The 23,507-nt window shown below is 38.5% G+C and overlaps 1 protein-coding gene across 4 annotated transcripts in view; it reads left to right on the plus strand.

The window, feature by feature from the left end:
• Positions 1–23,507, plus strand: part of DNAH9 (dynein axonemal heavy chain 9) — a 232,556-nt gene that overhangs the window by 142,316 nt on the left and 66,733 nt on the right. For all 4 annotated transcript variants that reach the window (XM_039359504.1, XM_039359501.1, XM_039359502.1 and 1 more), the window contains 5 exons: positions 1,799–2,059; positions 12,965–13,390; positions 16,752–16,871; positions 19,826–20,014; positions 22,857–23,092. In XM_039359504.1, the coding sequence (XP_039215438.1) occupies positions 1,799–2,059; positions 12,965–13,390; positions 16,752–16,871; positions 19,826–20,014; positions 22,857–23,092 (1,232 nt within the window). The remainder of the gene's footprint in view (positions 1–1,798; positions 2,060–12,964; positions 13,391–16,751; positions 16,872–19,825; positions 20,015–22,856; positions 23,093–23,507) is intronic.

The following is a 23,507-nucleotide window of genomic DNA, read 5'->3' on the forward strand; positions in this document are numbered from 1 at the left end:
GCATGGCGTATATAGTAAGAGAATCTTGCAAGTCTGAAGGTGCCTCCCCTTTTATCTTCATGTGAATTGTGTGTGTGGGAGGGGATGTATATCTTAAGACATTATCATAATTTTTTACCTTCATGTGGACTTAAGGCACATTTATCTGTTTGTTGCCTTGGTGATATATCTCCCCTCTCTCCATCCTTTCTACATTTTTTCTGTGAGTTACAGAACAGAGATGGCATTAGACACATTTGTGTGACTGGAGGACTAAGTGTCCCTGTCCTGGTCCTCCTGGATCCCTCAGTCATGATACTATTGACCATGGTACTCTTCTGAGCCAACTTCATGGATTGGGAGTGGGGGGTACTGTTTTGCAGTGGTTTTCCTCCTTTCTTCATTTGTGCTGATGACATTTCCTAGTTTGGATAATGGAAGGTCTGCAAGACAACAACAAAAGCTCAGAGAGCACCAAGAACCCCTTGTGGATTTGTAGTAGGCTTTAGTACTAGGCTTTGTTGTAAGCTGCCCAGAATGAAATGGGTGGCCATATAACTTTGAGATATAAGTAAAATAAGTAAATAACAAGTAAAAAAAATCTAAATTTCTTAGAATAACTTAAAGCCCTTAGACATTGCCTAGTCCAGATTCCTAGAAGCACTATTACAAGTACGTTGCTGTCTCCAACAGTAGCACTCAAGTTTAAAAACCAGAATGATCTCTCTGGAATCCAAGGCTGGCATATGCTGATTTATTTTTGGTTTAAATCTCATTTTTTTTTAGTGACTCTGAGTGCTACGAGCCTATTTGATAAATTTTTCCTCTTCCTGGAAAATTTATGCCAGTGAGGCTTCTCAAGTGCAGCTCTCATGGCTGAGAGATTTCCAAGAGCCATAGATGCTACTCGGCAACAGGCATTTGACGTAGCCTTCCAAGTAGAGTAGGGTGAATTGGGTCACTGACTCTGGCAATATATAAATAGGTAACCATTCACACCACAAATTATCCATGCAATATTACCTGTCCAGCACGTTAACAACCTTTTTTCTTAGGTCATTTTAATGCCTTGCCCTTTCCAATCTTGGAGGGGAAGTATATTAATAGCCCTTTGCAGAGCAAATCCACCCTGGAGGAACTTCAAATTCCAAGCTCATGCATTTCTTAGAGATATTTTCTATAGCAACTTGCATCCTATCCTTATAACTCCTCTTACTAATAGTAGTATCACTAGTTGGAAGGATGCTTCTTATTGTTGGGCAGGAACCATACTATCTCTAGAGGAGTTGTAAATTATTTTTGACCTCCATTACTTTATGCCAGAAACTATTCCTTTAAGTGTTAGGACCTCACTAATGGACAATTCAGTTTTTTAAAAAAATGTGTTTTAGGTTGTTTTATGGTTTTTATCCCCCTGCTATATTTCACCAGTCACTGACTCTAACAAGATTTATATGCATTTACACACACACACACACACACACACACACACACACACACACACACACACGAGAGAGAGAGAGAGAGAGAGAGAGAGAGAGAGAGAGAGAGAGAGAGAGAGAGAGAGAGAGAGAGATGACAATTTAGTATTAAGAAACATTTTCATTTTTTTTAAATCACAAAGTACTCTTCTAATCCTGTTTAATCTGTTAAAGTACTAAGATTCCTTAGTATTTTATAAGTTACCTTTATAGTATTATAATGCATTATTGTATTTGCTTCTGTTGGTTTTAGAAAGCATCTATGTTTTTTAATTTGCATCTTGCATCCTTTGTGTGTGTAAAGGTTTCTGAATGGCTCTCCTTCACTTTTCCTCCAGGTAGATGACCTGAAAGCCAAACTGGCAGCTCAGGAGGTAGAGCTGAAGCAAAAGAATGAAGATGCCGACCAGCTGATTCAGGTGGTGGGCACAGAGACAGAGAAAGTCAGTAAGGAGAAGGCTATTGCTGATGAGGAAGAGCAGAAGGTGGCCTTGATTACCGAGGAGGTCCAGCAGAAACAGAAGGATTGTGAGAAAGATTTGACACAAGCTGAACCTGCCCTTGCCGCTGCCCAGCAAGCCCTCAACACATTGAATAGGGTACTTGACGAGGGTGGAGTAATGTTTCCTAGTGTCTGCACTCATATACGGGGAGAGCCATGCATTCATATTGCATGTTTTCCTTCACTAATTGATGTAAAAGAAAGCATGAAGAAGAGAACTGCCTCTCTTTATTGTTTATTTATGAATTCAGCCTTAGTTCAGAAAAAGCTGCTTTGGTTTCCCATACAGTTAGTCCTCAACTTACAGTCACAGTTTTTGTTGCTAAACAATATGCTTGATAAGTGAGTTGTGCCTGATTTCACAACTTTTTTTTTTTTTTTGCCATGGCTGTTAAACGAATAAGTGCAGTTGTTGAGAGAATTACACAGCCATTAAACAAATCCAGCTTTCCCTATCGATTTTGCTTGTTGAAAGCCAACTGGGAAGGTTGCAAGTGGCAATCACAGGATGTTGCAACTGACATAAATACAGGATGGTTGCCGAGCACTCGCATTTTGATGATGTGACCTAGCATCCATGGGGATGCTAGGATGGTCTTAAGTATATCAGGTCCAACTGTTTAAGTCCCTTTTTTCAGTGCTGTTGTAACTTCAAACGGTTGCTAAATGAATGAAGTCGAGGACTATCTGTAATCCTAATTCTTTATGTTCAGGGAGTTAACTTTTAAATCTGGATTTCTCAATATGCATTTGAATAGTTTATGCACTTTATGACATCTAGTAGCAGCAATCTTTTGGTTAACAGCATCCTTTGCAAATTTTCATAACATAAAATGCACAGAGCTAGAGGTGAATGTTTCTCCATCCCAATGAAATCCCATTTTTTTAAAGATGTTGATTATGTTCCCCATTCATACCTTGCGAATTGTCAATGAAACATCGTAATTCCACATTGAAAAGCTCTACATGGATCCATAGTCTTGAACTAAGGACCCATTCACCATGATCGGTTTTATGAGTTTTACTACTCAGCTTGACATGATACACTTAAGCGAACCTATTTTTAACCAATGATTCATTTTCGTGAATCGATAAAGAGAACTTAGCATGATAAGCAACTGGAAAATGAACTCAGTGAACATAAGAAATAATTCTGTAAAGCACAGAAAGCTACTGTGACCTTTACTTTGCAGAAAGCAGGCAGTGGGGCAGAGTTGCAGCCTCCTACTTCGCCTTCCTGTTAGCAAGACTGACTCATGAGCTCCAGGCAGTGATAGGCATGATACATGATTGAGGACTGCAGTCTGCAAACTCCACCGAAAGTGAACTCTTGTTAGAAATGGAAGTTGTGTGCTATCACTCTGGAGAAGCTATAAGACATCAAAGGAATTGAGTGGCAAAGGGATGAATGGGAAGGGTAAACAGGAACAGGAATGCTGAGTGACTGAGCAGGGTTTTAGATAGCTAACTGTGGGCCACTTGGGAGATTTCTGTAAACCACAGCTGAAAAATCACTAGTTTAAAGTAATCTAGCGGACATGTACAGAGACAACTCATTGTAGAAATTGGAATAATCTAGATCTGCGCTCTTCAACCTTTCCAGCTTTACAGACCAGCGGGGGGAGGGAGGGGGAAGAGAGGGGATGGTTCTGGATGAGTGCTGGCTGCATGCGCACACAGCTCCATTTGTGCAAGAGGTGGGCACACATGCATGCTGCTTGCACAAATGGATCTGTGCACGCTCACCCACCTGCTGTGCACGTAAGTGGAACTGCACGTGTGCGCTCAGCTGCCACTTCCATGGTCCAGCCCGGGGGTTGAGGACCCCTGATCTAGATAACTTCCCAAAACTAAACCATCAAATGGATCTTGCTTTAAAACCTGGCTCCTATTCAGGGAGTCAGTTTGGAAAAATGTTGCAGATATTATTGCAAAGGTGATTTGGGGATAATTTCATATCAGTGAACGACTTCAGCCAACAATAGGAAGAGGAGGTGATTTGAAAATTGCTACTTTATAGTAGTCTTAATAGGGCTGGTGTGGGGAAGTTCCTTAAGCCAATATTCATATTCCATTAGTTGTTCATCAGCTGAATTGTTCCTTGATTGTGCTATGAGCCGGCTAAACTACCCCTCCCTGAAAACCCAAGCAGCTGAGAAACAAATACACAAACAAAAAGAGGTGGCAACTAAGCAGAAGTATGAAACAGGGGCACTTTTCCATTTGCTGCTGTAACAACATCTCATTAAGGCAAGATTAATGGGAAGCCTGAAGCTTCCCTGGAGACGAAGATGGCAGGATTTGCAGACAGTAAATGCCACATGCTCCTTCTCACCTGCATCCGAGAGTTTAGCCCGTCAATTGACATGAATGATTGGCTGTGGATGTGTGTTTATTCATAAGTTTCAATCAGTAATCCAGATCTAGTAGCCCTGTGCTTTTTAATGAAGCAGTGCCAGGGGACAGTATCAGCATTGCTTTTTAACTAAAAGTAATGAAAAATACAGGTTGTCAGAAAAGGAGAAGGGGAGGAGGTAATGAAATAGATTGCTTGGACTTAGCTCTCAATTGCTTAGCATGCAGTTGTACTGCTATCTAATAAATTTAATCATAACTAATGGCATCAACTGCTACCTGTGTGGAATACTTTCTTGTTAATGTATAACAGTTTTTTTTAAAGATTGCCCAGCTCATATTCTCAACTAGCTTTGGTACCCTGCTGCTATATGGGAATCTATACCCTCCCCCGCAGATACTTTCTTGGCTAAAAAATTAATGCCAAATATCAAAATGTTTTTGGACTGATAGAATTATTGGCTGATTTCAGCTTAAGTTCTTTTTAGGCTCATATTGGACATCTGGATGATGATCTTGGAAGTTCAAGATAAAATCAAGAAGACAATGCCTGCTAGATATTCTAGGACAGGTATACTGTTGCTTCTATCCAGGGAGATACCTGAAGTAACCTCCCCGCCACAAGATCCATCACAAGCCTCTCTCTAATGACTCATCACAAGACCCTCACTTGACACACCCATACCTGAAGCCCTTATAAATAGAATAGCACTGACACAGATATCCCCTAAATGTTACTGAAGACGTTACCTAGCCTGGTAATGAAACATTTGGAAACCAACCCACAAGCCTGAAGAACAAACCTTCACCCTCACCCTATACCCGAGCTACAGATATTCACCACTGTTGCAGATGCCTTTTTGATAAGGGGATCAGAACTCCATAATTTTCAGCCCTCATGTTTATTTATTCGTAGCTGAATGGTATTAAAGGAAAAAACAAACATAAATCCTCTCTAGCAAATTTAATTGAAATGTCAGGAAACTTGGCCAGCCCCAGATTATAGAAAGGCATCCACTAAGCAGGAACTCACAAACCAAACCAAACCAAACCAAACCAGGGCATCGTGGATTTTCTGACCACCAAAAGGACTGTCATTAAGCATAAATGTAGGACTGAGTTACAAAAACTGAGGCCCAGGTCAGTGTTTTAAAAAACAGATTGTAGAATAGGGACACTTAAAATTAAGGTCCAAAAGTAGTCACAGCAATAGTACAAAATATCTGCTACAAGGGCTCCTTTCTGAGGGAAGACAGACACAGAAGAGCAATTAAGAAGTTCTTGCTTTTCACCATCCCCATTGCAGCTTCTCCACTTTGATTTATTATTTCTAACAGACTCAAATTATTTCTTTTTTTATTATCTTTGACATCTCCTGAAAATCTCAGCTCATTCTGAGCTGTAACATTTTTTACAAAATTTCTACTGGCTTCGGAAATTATCTTATGTTCTTTATTTGATATGCTTTTTCCATTTCCTAGGCAAGCCTCCCCCCCCTTTTCCCCCAATGTTTTTAGAGAGTTCTGCATGTATCAACTTTGGCCTTATTATATTTTTCTCATTTTTCTTCTTCTTAGACGAATTGTTTACAATGGCATCTTCAGTATCTGATTTCTTAGAATGTCCGCTTTTTCCTAGATACTTTTCTCCTTCAGGATTTGAAGCAGCTGGATTTGAAATAGCTTCCCTCCAAGTTTTCAGAATTTGCTGTTCTAATATCCAATATGCAGATCTGACTCTCTTCAATTTCTCCTCCAATCTGATGCCACAACTTTGAGGATAACGTGAATACTTTCCCACAGGGTGGCAGTCACATTCACTTCTTCACCCAATTCTTCCCTGTTGATTCAGGGTAGCAGAACCCTTTGTTCCTGCTTCCACCTTCTGACAAATGAAGTTGTTATCAGGAGAGAGAATAATTTGTTGGCAAATCCCCAGCAGATGTCAGGATAACTGAACCTCCCATTAGCACTATTGCATGCCTTTTTGAAAGATTGGCCAACTGATGCAGAAAGACCTCATCTGTTCTTCTGCCTGCCCAGGTGGTCTATAATAAATTCTCACAATGGCATTGCCTTTCTCCCCCCTCTCCTTTTATTCTAACCTAAATACTTACCATGCTCTGACTGACATATTTCTGAACAAGGATGTTTTTCTTTACATACAGTGCAACGCCCCTCCTCTTTTCTTTTAGAATTGTTCCTGTAGCCTTCTATTGTTATGTGCCGATCATGAACATCACATCTGGGTTCGTATTTGTCTTCTCAGATTAGGATTTCTAGTTCTACCTGTTTACTCTATTTCTACTCTGTGGGTTAGTATAGGAACACCTGAATTCCACCAACTGCCACCTCGATTGTAGGTGCAAAAGTCTGGTCCCTGATGAGGCCTTCATGTTCTGTTTTCTTGGCCCCAATACTTGACTGCTTATTTGTTTCTGGGATTTTGCTGACCTCTCCCTCTTATTATAGTCTGATCCCACCCTGATGAGAATGGCAAGCTGCCTGCCAAGCATTTTCCCTGTTTGGTTTTTATAAGATGTACTTTATCCAGTCACTTCTCTGGAGTCCTTTATGAAGGTAGTGTAGGCCTTTGTCTGGAACACAAGAGTTTTTTTAACAATAATATTCGCATAGCTAATTATGTATTTCTAGGATCTTGTTTCCTCTTTGTGAGATTATTTTTGCTTGTTCACTGGAAAGATAACAATCCAGCCCCTTTAGCTTGTGTGATCTACGGAAAAGCACCTTGCACATGTTACATCTTAAATTACTTTAATATCTCCTAGTTTCCTAGCTGGAACTTGAATTTCCAAAAAAACATTAGTACAAAATGCAGTTCCTCCTCCTTCTCCTCCCCCCCCCCAATATAAAATCCTACACTTCTGAATGGGCACTGCAGCATCAAACCAACCATTGGAAAAGCTCTATCCAGGCCTAGCTTTATTTGTATTTCAGAAGACAGAAGCAACAGAGAATTATCAGAGAAACAAAATACAAAGCAATGATGCTTCATATAATTAAAGGAGTGGGATGTAAATCTTTTTAGCTTCATGATATCTGATTTAGGAAAGGTAATGAATGCAAATTCACATCTCAGTCAGCTACAGTGGCATCTGGTGTGGAGGGACAAGAAAAGCCAGGGTGATGATAGCAGCATTGTGGCATCAAAGCAAGTCCCATTTCTTCTCTCTTTAGGTCATAGGTGTTGCACATAGATGTAAGCCCAAAAGGGCAGAGATTTTCATCTTTCCTGTACCTGCAACAGCTTGAAATGTTGCAGATGAATTGTCCTTCAAGAGGTTTTAAAGGAGGATGGGCACGTTTGTGGTAGGTAAAGCTATCAGTGCTACCTCCAAGTTCAAAGGTGAGAGAAACCTGCTGTCTTCATGGGCATCCAAGGATTTTCTGATTGACCTGTGGATGAAAGAGGTTTCAGAGGATGCTCCAAGTCCTACAACTTTCAGAAGTGGTCAATGTGGGATGAACCAAGCAATGGCAGCAGTCTCCAAAATCCCGGGCTTGAATCAGTAATTCTGTGGAGCTCTATGTCTATCATCTCTGGTGAGTATAGGAAGTCCCACAGTGAAAGCCATTTGAGCAGAATTGTTAAATCACTCCTCTGCCTGAAACAGAGATGTGTGGGTGGAAAATGGTTACAAATACAAAGTGTTGAAATGTATCTCAGCTAAATCTTTCTGGTAATGCCACTCTCAAACAAAAGTTTGGGTGATTTATTTGACAGTGGAATCTACCTGGAGCTGAAACACTTTCATTTATTTTCTAGCAAGGAACAGTGACATCTGTGTTAAGACCACAAAGACAGCAGTTTGCTGTATTTCTGATTTTGTTAATCTATTATCCAGGTGGATTAACATTATGAATGTATACAGCAACACCTTTTGGTACCAGCTGCAGTATGCAACAGCTGTATCACAGAAAGAGCCTTTCATATTGCAGTGTGGCATCCATTTATAGTTTTGTACAATAGATGGTTCTTCACACATGTCTGTAAATTTTAAGCATGCAGCCATTTGAAAACTAAATGAATACCCACTGCAGCTGGATCTGAATGGAGGGCATCTTTATTTCTCACAGATTTCAGTCAATGTACAACAAAATTCTGGGTGAGCATTGATTTCACCCACTGTAAAGTGCTTTATTCAGTCTTGATTGTGTGCTATTGTCTGTTTTGGAAAATTGCAAAATTTCTACTTCTAGTGATTTCTAGATCCCTATATCCAGATCAGAGAAGGCATAGATTCCACTTATTTCAGGTAGCAAAACTATAACTTGATTTTTATTTATTAAACATCAGGAAAACATTAGAATAGGAGAGAGAGAGAGAGAGAATAAGCGAGCAAGCAAGAGATGATCAGCAAGCAATGTATATTTATATATCAAAAGGCACAGAACTTTCCAGAACCATTGAAAACAATAATGTGGGAAATCAGCATGGACAGTCCCAAAGGAGTGGTTTTTGTTTATTCCACATTTAAATATTTTATATACAGAGAAATAGCAGAACAGAGAATAGAGAATAGAAAAGAATAGAGAAGGAAATTAGATACAAAGCGTTCCTTCCTCTATTCTGCTCCTTGAACGAACAATTTGATGGGTGAGAAATGATGCATCCAACAGCCTGAACTAGCAGCCTACTTTTCACTTGAAATATTGTTCCTCTAACCTGCTTTTTAAAACATCTAAATGTTTACATGTGTTTTCCTGATAGATACTATTATTTTCTGTTTCAATGTATTTTTCATTATTATTCATTTTATTGACAAAGAACTGAAATGGATTAATCCAAGATCACCCAGAGATCCACATGAGTTGGATAAAATATCAGAGCTCGGGTCCAATGCTCGATCATAATTGTTTAAAATAATTTAGACAAATCCTTGGGCAATGGATTTACCTAAACTGGCTTCTCCACCATGGTGTGCTCTAGATATACTGAGACTTCGGATTCATGAATATTTAGCAATCTGGCTGAGTATGATGGACGTTGGGTGAATTGTCTTCCATTTTAAACCTTGTTCAATGCGCTGCTTATATTATTACTCTATTAAAAGTTCACTCAGGTTTTTTAAAATTGAAAATTGCTGATGAGGTGAGAAGGATTTATGCTCACATTGACCCTAACCAATCAGTGCAATAGCCTCCAGGCTTATAGTGAGATCAATATCTTGCTGATTGTCCAGATTATTATAAATCAGTATCTTGTAGTAGCCATACTATTCAGATATGTATGACTGTCTACAGTTCTTACCCAGATTCTATTAGCATTGGGATAGGTTATTAATAATGTAAAATAACTAAACAGACAAATGAATCCAGCAAGTAAGCAAGCAAGTTCAGAATGGGAATTGTTATATTCTTCAGCTGGCTGTATGGGTACTATCCATTTGACATCTTCAGCTTTTGATTAGCAAAACAGTTAAGTGTGGATGGATGCACTATGAAATTGATATATAACTTGAAAACTGTAGTCAAAGTATGCTCACTAAAGCAGTGGTTCTCAACCTGTGGGTCGGGACCCCATTTGGGGTCGAACGACCGTTTCACGGGGGTCACCAAACAATGCAGTCCGCCATTTCCCCCCCCCTTTTTTCTTAGCTGTGCTACTCCCTTTTATTCTATTGGCTTTTGAAAGCCAATAGAATAGACTCTATTCTTGAATAGAGTCTAATTCTATTGGCTTTCAAAAGCCAATAGGAATTGTCCAGGCTGTCTCTGCCCTGCTGAGCTCGCCAAAAGTCCCATTCTGCAAACTGGTGCTGCACCAGTTGAGTAGTCCTTGACTTACGACCGGTTGAGTAGTTCTCGACTTACGACCCAGTTGGGGGTTGTGGCATTAAAAAGGTTGAGAACCACTGCACTAAAGGTTCTTCATCAAACCAATGGGAGGCACTGAGATTCAATTCTGGGTCTTTTGCTCTTCTACACAATTCTGTTAATGACTTGGATGAAAGAGGTGCAGGAAATAATTATCAAATTTGTAGATGACACTAGGTAGTGTTGGATAGCTGATATCCTAGAAGACAGAAATAAACCTTGGTAAGTTAGTAAAATGGCCTGAAAAAAGCAGGAAGAAATTTGAGTCAAATGATATACTGTATTTAAAAAATAGGAATTAAATAGACAGAGATAGGATAGACTTCAGTGCTTCAGTGGCTTCTTCTAATTCTATGACTTTGATTTCCTTCTAGTCTCTTTAACAACCTACCCAGGCACTCAGGTCCGAAGCAGTTTTTTATGGATTTCATAAAAAAGTGTTTTGGGTTTTTGTTTTACAAATGTTCTTTGTCAATGTCCATTGATCATCAGAATAAGAATCCTTCTGTAGTGTGTTATTTGCTTTGCCAAGGTTCTTATGTCTGCTGGATGGCAGCATGTTATATGCATTTCTTCTTGGTTTAATGGGATAGCTCTTTGTACAAAATAGCTGGTCCATACTAATGCCTCCATTGGCTTTAAAAATCTATATGCGCTTAAGTTTTGCTATTTAGCAAACTCTGGATGTCAGTCCCATGATGGGTGGTGGGTAGGATTCTGATTTGGAATTTGTCATTGTGTGACAGAAGAGGTCTTACATGAGCCATTTCTAGTTGAATGTTTCTTTTTAATTGTTTTAGGGCAGGGCTTTTCAACCTTTTCACCCATTGTACCACTTTTAGGATATGGCAATATCCGAGTACCACCAGTTGCCTAGCAAGATGTCAAAAACTTGATGACCCACAAAAAAAATGAAAAAAGTGATGAAGTACAGGTAGTCCTTGACTTACAACAGTTTGCTTAGTAACTGTTCAAAGTTACAATGGCACTGAAAAAAGTGCCCCCCAAGCCACAGCTGAGCAAGACACCTGCCTGCCCACCCAGCGGCACTCTTCCTCCTGTCTGAGGTTTTCATTGTTGTGAGCATTTCTGTTGAGGATTGGGAGTGGGGGTGGGGTGAGGGTGTTTGGTTTTTATTCCCCCCGTCTGCTGGGTGGTTGCAGTAGGTTTTAGTCACTTCACATGACCCTGGGACACTGTGACCATCATAAATATGAATCAGTTGCCAAGCATCTGACTGTAAATCACAAGACCCTGGAGATGCTGCAACATTCCAGCTGATCAGCGCTTCTTCTGGGCTCAGCAAAAGTGCCAGGATCAGCGCCAAGCTCCAGCTGGAGCCTGGTGCTGATCCTGGTGCTTCCACTGAGCCCTGACAGCCCCGAAGAAGCGCTGATCCTGGTGCTTCTGCTGAGCCCTGACAGCCCTGCAGCTTCAGCCACCTCTCGCTCAGGCTTGTGCAGTGCTGCCACTGGTTCAGCTCATTCCCCTCCCCTGCTACCACTTTTCTAGGATGGTCGGGTACCACCTGCCAGGTGCCAATGTACCACAGGTGGTACCCGTACCACTGGTTGAAAAGCCATGCTGTAGGGAAACACTATGTGTCATATTCTGATATTGAAATGATAAGCTCTTTTTAATAGCTTGACTGGAGCTAATGAAAATAAGGAACCAACTGCATGATATGGACATAAAATTAGAGTTTTTACAATGGCTTCTTTCTTAGTGTGTTGCATGATGCAGCTCTGAGAAGGTTTCAGTGCCACATATGTATTTGAATACATGATATGCCAAAAGTTTGTTCTGCAATGGAAGAAACTAAGCACACAACTTCAGTAAGAAAAGACTTTACAAAGGACTTGAGAACTTAGTGTGTTTGAATATACTTAATTGTTATAGATTTCACCAGAAGGACTAAGCTTCATTGCCTCTTATTGAAATCAGGGATATTTTGCCTTGGCCACTCATGGAGAAAGAAGTTCCTCAATATCCAGGCAGCATTCCCCTCATATAAACTAGTTTGTCAAAAACATTTTATAAGGAAACCCTAAGATACTTTTGAGTTCATCAAATCATAATATCCCACTTGATTGTATGAAGATGGATTCGGAAGTCATAGCATGACATAGTAATATTCTGTTATCTTGCCATGTGGTATCTGCATTCATATAAGGATCCTAGTTGTGATCAGTGACTGGGTCAGTAAGCAATGATTATTTTTTTCCTCTCAAAAGTACTAGGTAAGCGGCATGAGACAGCTTCACTATGTGGTTTGTTGCTGTTGATGAGTTATTCCCAGTATGATTGCAGATACAGTGTAATGGTGTTTTATGACCCAAATCACTTTAACGGATGCTGGCTGAAGATTCATGAGAAATTGATGATGATTCATTTCTCTGAGAATTTTCAATTTTCAATTAACATCCATGTTTAAACTCCTCCTGCAGCTGCAGACATACATTGTCGATTTCAGGCCAGACTGATCTTTTCCTGATTATGCTTATTTTTCCATATCATGTAAATCTGAAATCTAATTGGGCTTTTTCAGTGTCCTGCAACTTGGCTGAAATGCCAAAGAAATGTGATTGGTTCTCACGCTTAACAAGCAGGTAATGGCCCCAAGCCACTAGAGGGATTCATTGCTTTACAAAGCATGAGTCATAATATTTAAAATTCAGAGTGCCATTCCAGGCTTCAAAGCTTCTCTCTCTGATTAATAGCTCTAGAGGTTACTCCATTACCAGAAAAGTAAAAAAAAAAAGCCATTCATTTTCATCTTACAGGCTTGGTCCTTTTCTTATCCCTTTCAGACCAATCTGACGGAACTGAAGACATTTGCATCGCCACCGCCTGCTGTCAGCAATGTTACTGCCGCCGTGATGGTACTCATGGCTTCAGGTGGTAAGGTCCCCAAGGACAGGAGCTGGAAAGCAGCTAAGATGGCCATGAACAAGGTTGACAGCTTCCTAGACTCTTTGATTCACTTCAACAAAGAGAATATACATGAGAACAGCCTTCGAGCCTTGCAACCTTATCTTCAGGATACAACCTTCAGCCCAGAACTGGTGGCATCCAAGTCCTATGCAGCTGCTGGGCTCTGCTCTTGGGTCATCAACATTGTGCGCTTTTACAATGTGTACTGTGATGTCGAGCCCAAGCGTCAGGCTCTCCACAAAGCCAATGCTGAGCTTGCTAATGCCCAGGAAAAGCTGGCTAATATCAAGGCCAAAATTGCAGTAAGTCTGAATGCAAAAAAGCATCCTGGGAAACAAATTGAAATCAGCATTGCCCCTTGAAATTCTTGGCATCAGTTACACTCTAGCGCCTCAAACATGGGCTTTTTGCATAAGTAGCCACTATAGGAAATCATCCTGCATTTTGCCTAAAGAGAGTATCATGGCTTATTTTAAAACGGGGTGATACCTGTAGTAATTTTAAAAAATAATATTTATTTTTTAAAATTATTGTGCAGTAATCACTATGTAAGTTGTAGCATGAAGAGCAATTTGGTGAGCGATCCCAAGTCTAGGCGATTGATTATTTAATGATACTTAAGGTTTTGCTGTAAGTTTTTTGGAAATTATTACTATAGTATTTGTAGTTAAGATGTATGTTAGAGAAGGGGAAATCATTAAATATTTTCACAGAGTTTGTTACTACTTTTGTTAGCTTTGTGAGTGGGACTCTATCATTTGCACTTTACTTTTTTTAAAAAAATACTTTAAAAAAAAAATTAAGTCTATGTATTATAAACATATAAACATAGACTTAGTGACTTTAAGAATTGCATGACAGACTGAAACCAATATACCCGTCCCTATTATATGTGATAGTAGGCTGTCTACTAGGCTATTTACTTGTCAAGTAGGCTGAGCAAAGCATTTGTGGCTGAATTTCAACAAAATTGAAGTCCTTGGTAGAACAGATCCTCCTCCCCCCTCCCCCTCAACTGAATCTTCCATTCAAATTCCCAAATCTGGTGCAGGAGATTAGAATTCCCTCTGAAGCAGCTGCTGGGAATGGGATGGGGTACCAAGGAAAGGTTAGGGAGAGACCATCATTTGTATAAGAACACAAGTCCCTTCATGGGGTGCAAAAGTACCTCTTTCACAAATAAAGTTCCTGCTTGAAGAAACCAGACATTTCTTCAAGTTTTAAGACAGAGCTAATTTAAATGGTATGCGGGAGGGAGGGAAGAAGACCATTTAATTTACAGAAATTGTAGCTTGGGATTTTAGGAACAATTCTGTTCATATGTCTAGTCATTCCAAATGCTACTAACAAATTAGGTACCCTTTTCAAATTCAGGTTTATTTCTCAAGTATTGTTCAAGCAGTATTAAAATGATTTAGAGGCACTTAACTTTAAGCTACTGGTGTGAATGCTGATAAAAATCAATTGTTAACTTCTTTTATCACAGAAGTAAAAAAAAAACTTGGGAACACTCTGCTTTTGTTTTACAGTGAAGTGGCAAAAACGATCAATTAGAGCGATAGAGATTGGGAGTCCAATTGTGAAAGTTATTTCTCAGCCACTGAAATAAAGCTAATAGAGCCATTTTTGCATGAGCCTTTCCGCTTGGCTTTCTAAATAACTCCCATGAGCAGTTTTGCTCACTCAGGCCATAAACGGTATTGATACATGCACTTTTAGGCCTGGAATTTTATATCAATGGCCAGAAATCAGTACAAGATGCAAAGGAAAATGTAACTTAACAAGCTACGCCTGCCAATATTTTATTTCTCTACAGCTATTGAAGCTATAAGATGTCCCCAATTCCCTTTTATTTAACCCAATAGAAACGGAGGTAGAAATATTATGAAGTTAAAAATAGAAAAAAAGGCAAAGTAAGCTTTGTTGAATGCATACCGGTGAATGGTAGTTAAAGAGATGAAACATATCCCCAAAACAGCACCTGATGTCCACCTGGATGGTCGCCGGACTCTATAAAGTAGTTGAAGAAAATTCTGTCTGATCGGGACATTTTGGCAACAAGTTGCCAGATGTTCAGTCCAGCAACTCTGGCCCCCATAGTGAAGTTTTCCTGCTGCTGTGCTCCCCCCAGTCGTCCATGCCAGGAAACAATTGCTTCTCACTTTCTCCTTATGGTCAATTCTTATTGGACATGCATAAATTTATAAATGTGTATGTACAGCTAAAAGTATGCAAAGTTACATTAAAAATATACACATAAAGATGAAGTATCAAAAGGCATCTAAAAGCAGGCACAGCAGCCAACTTTAGGATACAATTTTCTTTTTCCCAACAGTGCCTCAGTAAGGTCTGCTGTAGCATTAGTGTTTAGTGTTAGTGATTATATTTTCAGGGCAGGTAGAATTTCACTAATGGGTTTTTTGCAAAGTTATTTTTTTTTATTTGGCACCATCATAGCTTTGAATAGTCACTGTGCAAGTCAGCTGGTAAGCAACGACTACCTGTGCTATTGTTTAAATAGGTGTCCTGGTGTACTGCTCAATCACTTTTCCAATCAGTTGAGGTAGAGGAGTTTTACTTACTCATTTGGAGTGTTTGGGAACAGAGGTGAACCCTTTTATTTGAGGTGGAAGGAAAAATGATGAACCAGTACATAGATGGACTTAATAAAAATAAATACCAAAAAAACAAAAACAAAAACAAAATAATAAAAATAATAATAAATAAATAAATAAATAAATAAATAAAACAATACCCAAGCAAACAAACACAAAAAATCCCAGGAGAAAAGTAGATAGTTCAAAGAAAGGGGAGGGGGGAAGTAATAAAAATGTTTCTGCTGGATTTCAAATGAGAGCAATTATGCATGTCAATCAAATGTTATAACTACTGTGCTACTAGGAAAGGCCTATGGCAGAAGCTGCAGCAGTCCTTATTGAGGGGAACTGAGCAACTAAGATGAAGGACAGTGCTGTCTTGTGCAAAGTATAGATGTTTGCCTAGAAGAAAATTAATATCAGAAGGGAAACACTCTGCTAGAGAGAAATTCCCTGAGGATGGGCTCCAGCACGAGTCTGAAAGCTCGGAAGACTAATCCTCTGATTCCAGTGACCGACCCAGATTGGATCCTGCAGCAGGACATGTATATTCGCCTTCATTCCATTCGTGAGAAGGGAAACTGGACAGCTACATTTGAGCTGGCCAAAACCAACAAACACTATTTCAAATGCAGAATAAGAAAACACTGGCAGAAGTCACATTCTTGGTGGGCAGGGAGCAAGTTGAGGACAATGTTATCTGCTCTTGTCCTCTAGAAATAGTTGATGGCCCATACTTATGACGGGACAACCTGTCAGTGCAGATAAATGCTAGCTGTCTTCTGTAAAAGTTTAATACATTGAGGTTTTAAATGTGTTCACAACTGAATGGCCTTTTAGGCTAACTGTGTCACTCTTCCACATAAAGTGAATTCACTTGGTTGACTTATTTTATCAATAATGAAATTATTCACTTTTTAAATCACCTGTGTCCTCTTGAGCAAAAATTCCAGTGCCTTTTAAATCATGGGCTACAATGTGTTGGTGTGTATATTGAGATTGTATTGTTTTTTGATATTTATGCTGTGATATGGCTTCCTCCTTTCCCCTACACCCCCAATTGTAGCACCTTAATGAAAACCTGGCAAGGCTGACAGCCAAATTTGAGAAGGCCACTGTGGAGAAGCTGAAATGTCAGCAAGATGCAGAAGCCACTGCAAATACCATCTCCCTTGCAAATCGCCTGGTGAGTATCGTTGGCTGAAGCTTCCAGTGGGTTAGAAAGATTCTTGAAGTATGTCTTTCTCGGTCTTAATGGATGGAGAGAAAACTAGAAGCATTTGTAAGTCTGGAAAGTTTTAGGACTCCAAGTTTAAATTAAAGGTAAATATTTCTAAATTAAATCTACATGAGGGAGTAGTTTGGACTTCTATACTGTTTGGTTTTTTAATTTGTATTTTTTCATTCTTTAGTACTGGCAAAGAGAAGAACTGCTAAGTTCCACTACTTTTCCAATGAATTGGCATGCAGCAGAGCAGGAAAAAGATGATAGGGATCTAATTCATGAGAGTATATTAAAAAAAGATTCAGCACTAATTATTTAAGGTGCATTAAAAATAGTGGAAATGCATTTAGTAGGAGCAGTGCTTCAGTGATAGCACATGCATCTTATAGGAGCAATGAATAGATCTTCCTTGAAAATGATCACAGATATGCAACCCTGCCTACCCTTCAAAGTGAGGGGCAATAATTTCTATAAATACTCTTCTCATATTTAATCATTTATACAAATGTATGGCTAATTTTGTGATGCTTTTTAACAGTATGATAATCGTGCATCAGTTCCAGCTGGCATGACAGGAAGGTTTTAATTTGTATTTTTAATGAGCGTACAGGATTTTAAAAACCACTATTCCCATTTAACTTTGCAATAAGTCTCTTTCAGGTGTACCATGCAATAACCTTATATTATGCAAAGGATCACACTTGCCGGAGTAAGAAATAGCAAACAGTTTAAACTAATTGCTGTTGGATGGACAGTTTTCTTTGGCTTCCTGGTGATTTTCAATCCCTAGTGCTGTAACCCTCCGTCTACTGACAACGCAGTGTCCTCTAAATTTACTAACCAACTGTAATTGAGGCTGGGATCACAATTCATAGCTACAAGGGTATATAAAACTATTGCTGCAGTCTACCAATTTTTTCCAGTCTGAACATAAGAATTGCTTTTTAATGAAATGAAGCCAGTCTAACTGCAAGGGCAATGGTTTAAGTGGTGTGTGAATTCGAATGTATGAGATTTAAGAGTTTTCTACCAGGTACTTTATTTCTCTCATTATTTTTGAAATACTTCAAGATGCTTGAAGATATTCTGGTAAAATGTGTTATTAATGCAATGGAATTTACCTGCCACTACAGCTCAGATTGGCTTTTTGCCATAAAGGATGTCATGGTGAGTTTAAGCTAGGTACATTCATTCACAGTTTTCCTAATTAAAGGTTGAACACAAAATGTCATATAGTTGAATAGTACACTGTGAGTAATTAACGTAAGTACTATGTCTGAAATTTTTCCCGTCATGTGTTTTAGTACAAATCTTAGGCCCTTGTGCATTTTTGCCAATAAACATAGCTAATGATGTCCACATCTGTGTTTACATTTATTTAGAGAGGAATGGGAGTTTAGGCTGCAAATGTTGCAGAAGAGGTCAGTCACAGAAGAGCCAGTTAAAATTTGAAATCAGGGGAAAAAAAGAATTAATTAGCATAGAAGGTGAACATGACAACGCAAAGCTGTTAAAATGTAATCTTTCATTTTGTAGTCTGGTTGTAGACCTTTTTTTTTCTGTTTTAGACTTCATATTTTTAAACTTCACTCTTTGTCCATGGGAACATGATTGATGCCCTTTTCTGTTAATTTTGTCAAAATGACAGGGCACTTAGATGGGGAAAACCAGATCTCTTGGTACATGATAAGTGGTACCTGGCTTGGCAGTAGTATTTGTGAGAAGAATTTATTTATTCAATTTATATTCTGCCCGTCTCACTATCCAGAGTGACACTAGGTGACTTATAATGCAATAAAAATAGAAATATAAAGACAATTATAAATATAGCAATATAAAATGTCTGTAAATTGGGTATCCTGATAGACCAGAGATTAAGCATGAGCCACAGTGTGGTATAGTTGTACTTTTCTGCTAAATATTAACATTACATCTTTATTTATGATGAAATGTCTACATTTTAGTAAATGCTTTTTTCTCTGGTTCAGAACTGGCATTTGAAGTTTCTTGTTTATTTTTCCAAATATTTATCTGTATTTATCAATTTGGCTAGGAGAACAAGGACCAACCTTGCGTTTTGACACCCTACGTTGACATAATCAGGGATATCCTGATATTCTGATTTTATGCATATGACGGTGAGGTACAGTCTGCCTCCTTTGGTTCAATTCACCTCCTAGAGAGAGAATTTTGGTGGTCCAACTATAACTATTACTCAATCATTGCTATGGACAAAGATATGCCACCTTTTTCCATTGAGGGTTAGGAAGAGGAAAAGCTTCTGTATTACTTCTTCCTTTTGAGTTTTAAATGTTCTATGCTAATAGCTATGATTTTTATTTAATTCAAGTGTAAAGTCCAGTTTTAAAAAAAAGGAAACTTATTTTGCAAGAGACAAAGTTACAGGTGTTAAAACACACTATGTTCCTAAATTGCCTGACTCATCCCTTTTGTAACAGTGTGAAATTGATTCCCTAAGGGAGATTCACAGAGTTCCAATAGAGATGCAAGCTGTTTCCATACCTTCACAGCAAGTGTATTGGCTAGTTAAGGGGATACATATATTCTAAAATTGCTGCCTTACTGTTGATTAGGAATAGAAGATTATTGAAACCAAAAAACTATTTCCCTTCTTTTTTTTCTTCCTTTTCTTCTTTTCTTAAGCAATATTTGTTTCTTTACCATTTCCACAATGATTCTTGTGGTGGAAGTTCTATGGCCATCAGATAATATCAGTTAGGGATTTGCTTGTGAAGACAGACAGAGTGAGAGACAAGCAGACAGATGATAGACAGAGGGTTGTGCTATTTTTATAAGGAAAATGTGTAGAATAACTGTATAAGTTACAGAGAATAGTCAAGCATGGAATCTGGTGAAGTCAAATTTACCTGGTTTTTTTTTTTGTTTTTTTTTAGGTTGGGGGCCTGGCCTCTGAAAATGTGAGATGGGCTGATTCAGTAAGAGATTTCAAACTGCAAGAAAACGCATTGTGTGGTGATGTCCTGTTGATTACTGCCTTTGTCTCCTATCTGGGTTATTTCAGCAAGAAATATAGACAAGACCTGATGGATCATGCATGGAAACCATACTTAAAGCAGCTAAAAGTGAGCAGAAGGCAACTGTTATATTTCCTCATGCCTCTCTTTTAAAAATGCCCTAGCTGCTGCTGTTGGCCATGATGGTATTGGGAAATATTTCTTCAGTTGAGTTGCCAAAACCTGTTTTGAATTAATAGTTAGTGAGACATTCCATTTTACATAGGTTGTTTTCTGTGGGAATGAAAGGTATTTCCTCAACTTGTTTTCCCCCTCTTTCTGGCTTCTATCTTTTATATGGTGACTCAATGCCAAAAGTAATATGTTGTTGCTCTTTGGGGGAAGACATGATGAACTGAAAGAGCTGACAACAATAGCAGAATAAAATACGGGTGAATGTCCTGGCTTTTTGCAGTTGCTTTCTAGGTAAAGAGAGGAATTGAGAACCCCACAAGGGGTTCCTACAGTTGTTCCTCATGAGGAGACTGGTAGGTTTAGGAAGGATCTAAAAATTACAATTAAAACAGAAACGCTGAAATTTGACATTAATACAGAGTGAAGCAAAATATTTTAATATCGGACAGATTGAAGGATTTGTAAACAATGGACTCATAAGTTAAATTTTCATAGTGTCTATTAAGTCATCCACCTTTATGGAGAGACTTTGTTTAAAATATGTTATGAAAGAGGAACAAATTTCACCTGACAATATTGCGAGTGATTTGAAAGTACTTTTAAAAATAACAGGCTATAAGAATACTATGGAGAAAGAACCTACACTGGATATATAAAAGAAACTGACTGATCTCTTAATAATTAAAAGGAATATAGAAATAAAAAACCCAAAGAGTGAATTGGACAATTTTTCTACATTGGATTTACAAGATAGGCTTGTTAAAGCTTTGAAGAATTTTATGAGAAGGGATAAATAAAAAATGAAAAAAAAAACAAGTTCTAAGACTTTATTTGAAGAGAGTAAAACTTAAGGTTGTTAAATATAAAAGGAAGGAATATAAAGTTGGTTTATTTGGTCAAGGTTAAAATTGATATACTGTTATCTCTGATAATCCTGATAATGCTGCCTAGAGTTATCCTGTGGTAAAATGGATGGCCAATAAATTTTACGAACAAACAAACCTTAATGGACTTTTGGTGATCATGACTGAAATGATGAAGCTTTAAGGATTTGTTCATAGATACGAGATGGCTCATGGGGAGATCATTTGTTGTATTTTAAGAGAAGACAAGTTACTAAAATTGTTTATACTTGTTGTAATGAAGGGGAAAACATTTCTTTATATATTTCCTTTCTTTTTCTTTACTATATTTTTTCTTTTCTATTTTTCTTTTCTGTATTATTCTTTCCCGCCTCTTCTATTTTTTCTTTTTATCCTTTAATTTTTTTAGTATTACTTTTTACCTTTGCAATTCTAATTTTTAATAAAATTACTATTTTAATATGTTGCTATTGCAGTGAGAAATCACTTCTTGATTGAAGAGATATGAAAGACCATTAATGACTCTTAGTCCCTAATCCTTTAGCACAGTGTTTCTCAACCTTGACAATTTTAAGGCATGTGGACTTCAACTCCCAGAATTCCACAGCCAGCATTGCCTTAAAATTGTCAAGATTGAGAAACACTGCTCTAGCAGTGCTTGAATGACTTCAATGTGGACTGACATGTAGGGCTTGCATCTTCTCAGAACTGTGAATATTGCCTTGCAGCAGAACAGCAGATGTGTGAATGTGTTAATTACATTCTTCTAAATAACAACTTGTAATCATAATCAGATCCTTCTTTACCAAGTTGTCAGATTTGTCTGCTCCAGGCTTCATTCTTTGAGGTTTCTGTGTCATTGACTGGTATCTCTGTACATAAAGGCAAAAGAAGAGGGTGTTGGTTGCCTCCAGCCTGTTGATTCTTGATATATCTGTAAAAGTTAGTATAGCTATACAGTACACATTAACTTTCAGCTCACCTATATTTTAATTAAAATTGAAAAATACAAGATACCATTGGAATAAGAGAAAAATAGTCTAATTACTTTCCTTTGGAAGCTGATTCCATGGGCAATCTCTCAAGGCTTTCCATGAAGCCATTGCCACTGAATTTTCCCCATTGCTTAAGGCAGAAGCAGCGTGTGGAGCAATTCATTCTATGCTTCTCGCAACCATTGAAAACATACATTCCCTCAGCTCCAAATTGGATCTGATGACGAATCTGAATAAATGACCTACAGCTCATGAAAACTTGATCCGATGACGAATCTGAATAAATGACCTACAGCTTATGAAAACGTGTGCCTTTTAATAAAATTCTTTAGCTGGAAAAGGTGCTACCAAATTCTTGATATATTTTTTTTGCCACCATAAAGTAACAGGTTCCCTCTTACAATGTCAGAACTCAAAGCTGGCCGGTGGCATTGTAAAATATTATTGCCAAAAGCTGGAAGCAAGGTCAGTGGTGCAATTAGATCCCAACTTGCAAGGACAGGTAACATAAATCTGCTGGTACATAAATTGTATATTTGACCCTATTGTTGCAGTTATCTATTAAGAGCAAGGAATATTGTCATCTTTGTTGTTGGAATGACAATATCAGGGACCTATGTTACTCCCAGCTATTTCAGAGTTCTTACCACTCTCAAAAGAAAAAGCATGAGTATTTCTTGATGGGAGAAGCCACGGCAAGTCTCTACCATATTCTGTTTCCTTGGAATAATAAGAAAAAGAAATCTATCGTTCTTAGATAAAGGTCACTAAAAGGGTGCTTTCTTGAACATTGCCATTTTCAGTGTCTTGGATTATGTTTTCCATTATTACCAGGTCATATGTGCTTTTTTTGTGCATAGTTGCAATGCAGAGTCATAACCTGTTGGCTGTAAGTGATAATGCTTTGATTGCCCCAAGGTTGCAATTCCTGTCACTCCCTCTTTGGACCCTCTGAAGATGCTCACTGATGATGCTGACATAGCAGCTTGGCAAAATGAAGGTTTACCAGCTGACCGCATGTCTGCTGAAAATGCTACCATTCTGATCAACTGTGAGCGCTGGCCACTCATGGTTGACCCCCAGCTGCAGGGAATCAAGTGGATAAAAGCCAAGCATGGAGAAGACCTCAGAGTGACTCGGATTGGCCAGAAGGGGTAAGCAGACACAATTAAACAAAACGGCAAGAAAATAATGGATGTGTTCAATAGTAGCCTCATATCCGGGTGTCACATGTGTGATGTATGTCTTTCAGATTGTGGGAGCCAACTGTATTTTAAGAAAAAACTCTCCAATTTGACGCTATTTCAAACTTTTGGGCATTGACTGGCTTTGTTTACTATCAGAATGACAGAAATTTCTGATTAAATGGGGAGGAACTTTGTAGAACTTGTCATGGTTGCTATAGAAACCTGAAACTGAATGGAGAATGAGAAGAAGGTACCAGCACACTGTACGTCAGAGTGCAGTTTTAAGTGCCAGTGATTTAATCTCTGTTCTATTCTTTCTGTAATTCAGTTAAAGGAATAGAGGGATCCGGGCTTCTGTGAGACGAGGATCTTCCAGACTATG

This window comes from Crotalus tigris, unplaced genomic scaffold (genome assembly GCF_016545835.1).
Source record: "Crotalus tigris isolate CLP2741 ecotype Arizona unplaced genomic scaffold, ASM1654583v1 scf7180000019078.1875890, whole genome shotgun sequence".
Classification (NCBI taxonomy): Eukaryota; Metazoa; Chordata; class Lepidosauria; order Squamata; family Viperidae; genus Crotalus; species Crotalus tigris.